Raw genomic sequence first — 7621 nt, forward strand, 5'->3', positions numbered from 1 at the left:
AAGCCTTCTATTGTAAATGTTGAATTGTAAAACTTGCCAAAAACCCGAAGAATTCGAGGACTTATATATGGTTAGGTTGTAGATCTCGTTTGATGTTTAGCTTGTGGTATTGTTATTTGTTGATATTTTTTGGGATATGTGGCCGATTTAAAAATAGAAATCTAAATTGTTTTAATTTTCACCAATTTGTTCGAGTAGGATTATAATTGTTGTTTGGCATGTTGTAGTCTTGTATGCTCATGGAAGCAAGCCCTCCATATGTATGGTGGTTGCCACATCCCTTGGCACGTGCCATCGTGTGAGGGGTTTGATATGCATTGAGGCACATATTAAAATCCTTTCTTTGTATGAGCAATTAGATGGCTGAATTTTCATTAGCTATCAAATGTAAGGTAGTTATGATAAGGTTTAAATAAATTTTGCGTGGCAAGAAATATTGCAAGCTGATTAGTTTACTAATTGTGTTAATCTCCCTTGAATGTTAACCACCGAGTTCTATATGCGGTGCATATCATAAACTTTACTTCAAGAATTTGTTGACCTCTCCTATTTGTTAGGATGATAGAAATGAGAGGAGGCTGTTGGGACTTTCAGATTATGTAACAAGACTATGGAAAAAGTTCATCTAATTAAAGAGTAGCTCCATAAAACATGGAGCTAGTAGAGGAGTTAAGCTCGAGGTTTGTTGAAATTGGAGTCTTAGGTAGGTGTTCATGTATTCCTAAAAGTATCAGCTACTAGGGGTATTATGAGATTCAGAAGGCAAGCATGCTTTAGATTCGTTTTATCCATTTGAGATATGTGAGAGTTAGAGATGTAGTTCATAATATCTTCATTTATTAATGCTAAAAAAGTGCTTTGGACCCTCGCCATATCGTGAGAGTATGAACTTCTATAGCTTCAAAAAGAGCTGACTTATAAGGAGAATCCAGTGCGTGCGAGTTATAAATAGAATAACCATTTGGAAAAGAAAACTATTTAAGAGTTTTAGAACAAGGCGAGAAAGAAGTATTCTCAACTTTTTCAGGATTCTAGTATATCAATTGCGACGATGATATTCTTTTAACGAGGGAAGGATGTAACACCTCCAACTCATGAATAAGGCCCAACCTGACTTAAACCTAGGTCATCGGGCTAACCCCCTTAAGAACTCCTGTTTATCTCTCGTGCACGTTTGCATGCATGTTCCTCCCTTCCTCTCTCTCTTTTTTCCTCTTCTATTTTCGCCGTGCACCACCACCTTTGGTAATGTTATTTATTGTTATTTTTCTAGGATTGGTTCCTGACTAATTCAAGTATCAAAAATCTAGATAGTTTTGAATCTTTACTGCTACTTATATTTGTTCGATGGTTGTTGGAACAAGATTATAATTATTGTTTAATAGGTTATTACCTTGTATGCTCGTCGGACTTGAGCCCTATGCGCACGCTCGGCACATGCCATCAAAGTGAGGGGCATGGCATACATTGAGGCATATGTTAGATCCTTTCTTCATTTCCACAACTGGAATGGCTAAATTTTTAATAGCTATCTCACCTAAAATAGGTACATTAAGATTAATAAATTCCATATATTGTAAGCTGAGCATGATTAGTTGATAATTTTGTTGGCCTCCCCTTAAGTGTCCAACTGCTTGTGTTCTCTATTTGCGTTGCACGAGTTCTAGGGTTTTATTAAGAGTTCAGACCAGGCCGGGCCGGCCCGTTGAAACTCCTGGTTCGCTGGTCCCGAACCGATTGAGGTTTCTAGGGCTTTTCCTCTTTCTCATCGCCGGTGAGTTGATTCCCAAGTTTTCCTCATCGAGATCGAGTGTTCTTGATTCAGAGATCGGAAAGCTCGAGCGAAAACAGGGAAAAGGTTTCGATTTGATGCCTTCTTCGTGGATTTCTAGGGTTCGGATTGGAACAGCGTTGTCTATTTCCCATCTCTCGAGTTCGGTTCCCTGTTGTTGATCCGTTTCGAGGATACCATATGCTGCAATGGCGATGAAGAGACCACAGCCATTCCTCCCCTGTTCTCAAGGAATTCGCAGCGCCGCCTATTTCAAAGCCCTCGGTTTTAATTCGGAAGAAGCATCTGCGGTAGATTGTACGAGCCCAGCTCCTTCCCCGACTCTCCGGCGGCACTTCGCATGGGAGGGGAACCATGCAATTGACAGAAAAGGTACTAGCTTTCGCTCAAAAGTATGTTTCCAGACCCTCTCTAAGCCTATTTTTCGAAATTTTTCATCGAATGGGCCTTTCGATCCAGTTGGGGAGGGGAGTGGGTCTGCCCATAGGGGAGTAAGCCACATTGAAGGGACAAATAGGGAAGGTTTGAGATCAAGTATCGATGAAATTTGCCGTGTTCTTGATAGCAGACCTTGGGGACCCGAATTGGAGGCTGTTCTCTCGGCAATTCACCAGAAACCCAGTTCGGAAATCGTCTACGGTGTCTTAAAAAGGCAGAAAGATTTGATTTTGTCGTTGAATTATTTCCGGTGGGTGGAAAAGATGACTGGGGAACCGCACAGTCCTGAAGCATATAATTCAATTCTTATGATGATGGCCGCTGGCAGAAAATATGATTCTTTGGAGAAGATCTTCGACGAAATGAGCCTCCTTGGACATGGGTTATCGAGCAATGTTTGCATTGAGCTGGTCACGAGTTTCATCAAGTCCCGGAGGCTGAAGGAAGCTGCTGATGTGATACAAATGATGAGGAAGTTTAAGTTTCGCCCGGCATTTTCTGCATACACAACTCTGATTGGTGCTCTGGCAGATGCTCATGAGCCTGTCTTGGCTTTGACCATGTTTCATCAAATGCAGGAGATCGGATACGAAGTCAATGTTCAATTGTTCACGACTATGGTGCGTGTGTTTGCGAGAGAAGGAAAGATCGATGCAGCTCTCTCCTTGTTGGATGAGATGAAGAGCAATTCATTCAGTGCAGATATTGTGTTGTATAATGTCTGTATTGATTGTTTTGGCAAGGTGGGTAAGGTAGAAATGGCCTGGAAGTTCTTCCATGAGTTGAAAGCACAAGGTTTGGATCCAGACGACGTGTCATATACTAGCATGATTTCAGTTCTATCCAAAGCAGATAGACTGAGTGAAGCTGTGGAACTCTTTGAGCAGATGGAGCACAACCGAAAAGTTCCTTGTGCTTATGCTTATAATACAATGATATTGGGGTATGGCTCTGCAGGAAAGTTTGATGATGCTTACAAGCTGCTGGAGAGGCTAAGAGAGAAGGGATGCATTCCCAGTGTTGTTGCATATAATTCTATCCTTACTTGCCTAGGGAAGAAAGGGAGAGTTGATGAGGCATTGAGCGTCTTCGAGGAGATGAAGAAGGATGCAGAGCCCAATGTGTCAACCTATAACATTATTATAGACATGCTTTGCATGTCAGGAAAACTTGAAGCTGCTTATAAGATTCGGGATGCCATGGAAGAAGCAGGTTTATTTCCCAACTTGCTGACTGTGAACATAATGGTTGACAGGTTGTGTAAGGCACAGAAGCTTGATGAGGCCTGCAAAATATTTGAAGGCATCAGGCAAAAAGGCTGCACTCCTGATGCTGTAACATATTGTTCACTTATTAATGGATTAGGAAGGAATGGCAAGGTTGAAGAAGCTTATAGAATGTTTGAGAGGATGTTGGATGCAGGTCATAACCCTGATGCTGTAGCTTATACATCTTTAATTAGGAACTTCTTCAAGCATGGCAGAAAAGAAGATGGCCATAAGGTATTCAAAGAGATGAACCGTCGAGGGTGTCGCCCCGATCTAACCCTTCTCAACACATACATGGATTGCATCTTCAAGGCGGGTGAAGTTGAAAAGGGTCGTGCTATATTTGAGGACATCAGTAATTACGGGTTCTCTCCTGATGTAAGGAGCTATTCCATATTGATTCATGGTCTCACAAAAGCTGGACATGCACGAGAGACCTACAAACTGTTTTATGCCATGAAGGAGCAAGGTTGTGTACTTGACATCCTTGCTTACAACACTGTAATTGATGGGTTTTGCAAGTCAGGTAAGGTGGACAAAGCTTACCAGCTTCTCGAGGAGATGAAGATTAAGGGTCATCCTCCCACTGTGGTTACCTATGGAGCTGTAATTGATGGCCTTGCAAAGATTGACAGACTTGATGAGGCTTATATGCTTTTTGAAGAGGCAAAGTCAAAAGGGGTACAGTTAAATGTTGTCGTGTATAGTAGTCTTATAGATGGGTTTGGAAAAGTAGGGAGGATAGATGAAGCTTACCTAATTATGGAAGAGATGATGCAGAAGGGTTTAACTCCTAATGTGTACACATGGAATTGCCTGATTGATGCTTTAGTGAAGGCAGAGGAGATCAATGAAGCTCTGGTCTGTTTTCAATCGATGAAAGACATGAAATGTGCTCCCAACACCTATACTTACAGCATTCTTATCAACGGTCTTTGTCGAGTGCAGAAGTATAATAAAGCTTTCGTTTTCTGGCAAGAAATGCAGAAACAGGGTCTCATCCCAAGTGTGGTCACATATACAACCATGATCTCAGGGCTTGCAAAGGTTGGAAACATAATGGAGGCTAATAAACTTTTTGAGAAGTTTAAGGCTAATGGTGGTATCCCTGACTCAGTTAGTTTTAATGCCCTTATAGAAGGTATGAGTAATGCCAACAGAGCAATGGATGCATATAGGATTTTCGAAGAAACACGGTTGAGGGGATGCAAAATTAATGCCAAGACCTGTATTGTTCTTCTAGATGCATTGCATAAGGCTGAATGTCTTGAACAGGCTGCGATTGTTGGTGCTGTCTTGAGGGAGATGGCAAAGTCCCAACATGCTGCTAGATCTTTGTAGACTGTAGACTGTGGAGTTACAAAACTTGTGGTTCTTTTATATTTGACGATAGCAGGCTTGGGAGACTTGCTGCGTCTTGCCTCCTTTAACCTATCATAAATTATGGTTGTATACATGCAGTTGCTGCATACACAAACATCTTTTTCCTGTCTTTTGGGGAGAAAATCATCTTCCCAACATATAGACCACCATTTGGAAATATTTTTGTATGCAAAATGCATGTGCCAACAGTCAATTCTGAAACATTTCATGTTTTTGCTTCTAACTTGTGAGGAATTGTGGTGTCTGTTTTGCACCATCTGATTCTGAGCTTCTTTCAAGGTGTTTATCTATTTACTTAGCTTCTGTGACAGAACTTAGTTGAATCAGAGCAGGTGGCATCACAATTGTATCTCATCATTTTATATAGTTTCCTGGCTATTAGACATGTCCATAAAAGAGCAAGAGTAGAAATATAGATAGAAATAGCAGGCAATCCACATATGCTGTTCAACCTTGTTCATTATTGTCGGCTACAGTTACAGTACTGGTTTTGGGGTCGCTTTCTAGATACATCTTTTGGCTACAAGTTAGAAAGGATTCCAAACCTAAATGAGAGGTCCTGTTTGATCTTGTTTGTGTGTAAAATGCGAGATAGGAAATATGCAAACTCATCTCTAGGTTCTATGCATAGGGATAAGATTACGAAGGATGAAAATCTTACGCTTGCATGAAAGTCATCTTTAGGGTTTTTTTGTTTACATACCCTTCCAAAATTAATATTTGCATGAATATCCTTCCAAAATTAATATTTGCATGTGTATCCTCATCAAACACTTATTTTGTATGTATACTGTTTTTTTTTCTTTTTTTTTTTGTATATCTACCTATACCATCTAACGCCGTTAAGAAGGTAGCGGTTTAAAATTAAAATGACAAAAATACCCTTAGCAAGTAAACATGCAAAAGAAATATTTATAAGGATATACATGTAAATAGCAATTTTGGAGGGTATTCATGAAATTTTATATGTTTAAAAAGGCATACACCCATGAGCCTAGTAAAGCAAAGAAGTTTGATCATTGCAATCTATCGCATGTTTCTTTAAGAGATTTAAATCTCTTTTTTTATTCTAATACATGCCCTTGTATATACATCTGTAACAATAAATATTATAAGCTATGTTTTGATAAAATAAGATATAGTGGTTGTTATAAATGAAGAAGAATAAAATAGAATAATCCTATAATTAATGAAAGAATTTTCATAACTCTTTTTGTTATTTAATTATCAAATCAATATTTTTTTTAAACAATATGTTTACGGAAAACATTGAGGAGCAGGTACTAGACAAATTCGAGTATTAAAACAGGTTGAAATAAAAAAATCAAAATTAAAATTTTTTATATGTAAACCCTCCTAAATATGTGAAATTGCATGAATACCTTCGCAAAGTATTATTTGCATATATACCTTTATAAATATTTTTTTTGCATATCTACCCAGTAAGGCTATTTCAGTCATTTTTAATTTTAAACTACTAAGTTTCCAACGGCGTTAGATGGTGTTGGCACATATGTAAAAAATAAATAAATAAAGGGTACACACGCAAAACAAGTATTTTATAAGGGTATACATGCAAATATCAAATTTAGGAGGATTTTTCATGCAAATTTTAATATTTAGGAGAATATGCATGAAAAACTCCTAATTATTTAATTAATTGGAACTCTTTTTAGACTCCTATTCTATTTCTTTGTAGATAACTTTTTTGGATCCTCTTACCTCAAGGTTTACAAATAACATTTACAGCTCGTGAGTTTATGCAATTTACACTTCTTTTCTTTGATAGAAGAAATATTGTTATGTGAAATGTCAATTGTTCAATAAATAAAACTGTAGATGTAGCTGGCGAGGCACTACATGTATTCACACTTAGAATATCGACACAGATAATCTATATGCTGATCAAAATAACACTTAGTAAAATAATTTTTCATCATAGTTTTTATTAGTGGTCTGCTTGAAATGCTCCTGCAAGGTCTTCAAGGCAGAAATATTTTTTTCATAATTGAAATATCAACTCCAGTCATATCATGTGCTGCTTTAGCTTTTTCTTCTCTTTGATCCAGTTAAGGCAGCTTCTTTGACTGAATTGATTCCTCCCATACAGGTTCAAGCAAGATTCCACATGAATCTGGATTATGGGGTTTCACGTAGGGTTTTCAGCAGTTGAATGATTGGGAAGAAGGAAACATTTCTGAAGTTCTGACTTGGTCATATTGTAACTTCAATCATCCATTATTACAAAGTAAACAATCCTCCATCCAGTTCATGCTTTATGAAGTACTTTTGATGAAGCTGAAGCAAAAACATGCCTCAAACATGAAAGATTCTGATGGATTAATTGTTCTTGAGGTAGACCTCTAGTTGACTCTTCAACACATTGGTGTTTATAAAATCATGTCATCTATGTTGGTCCATAAAGATCCCTGTGGGAGGGGATCTGGAGGATCTCTTTCTTTTGCATTGTCATCAACAGTTGGTCTACATTTTAACTGTTGTTTCTCCTCTGTTTCTTGCTGTTAAGTCGCAAGAAGATGCTTCTGGCAGTTGCTAAGATAAATAGTTTTAGTAACAGTATGGAAAGGTGATGATCGATTGTTTCATTTTGGATCGTCCATAAGTTGAGGTTGAGATTAGTTGCAACATTTTAGTATAACTTTTCCATGATTATTCTTGGTTTGAAATTTGTCTTACAAATTTATGAGGAGATTTTCATGCTACCTTACCCCAATATTGT

At 38.1% G+C, this 7621-nt stretch overlaps 1 protein-coding gene across 1 annotated transcript; it reads left to right on the top strand.

Moving 5' to 3' along the window:
- Positions 1–1675: 1675 nt before the first annotated feature.
- On the top strand, positions 1676–5145 carry LOC103715087 (pentatricopeptide repeat-containing protein At3g06920). Its single transcript, XM_008802607.4, has one exon. The coding sequence runs from the start codon at positions 1981–1983 to the stop codon at positions 4837–4839; it is 2859 nt and encodes a 952-aa protein (XP_008800829.1). The 5' UTR covers positions 1676–1980; the 3' UTR covers positions 4840–5145.
- Positions 5146–7621: the final 2476 nt, after the last annotated feature.

The sequence above is a fragment of the Phoenix dactylifera genome, unplaced genomic scaffold, assembly GCF_009389715.1.
Source record: "Phoenix dactylifera cultivar Barhee BC4 unplaced genomic scaffold, palm_55x_up_171113_PBpolish2nd_filt_p 000077F, whole genome shotgun sequence".
NCBI classification, from domain to species: domain Eukaryota; kingdom Viridiplantae; phylum Streptophyta; class Magnoliopsida; order Arecales; family Arecaceae; genus Phoenix; species Phoenix dactylifera.

Bases quoted from the DNA above. Each gene is read 5' to 3' on its own strand.
- LOC103715087 (XM_008802607.4), top strand. From the start codon at position 1,981: ATGGCGATGAAGAGACCACAGCCATTCCTCCCCTGTTCTCAAGGAATT.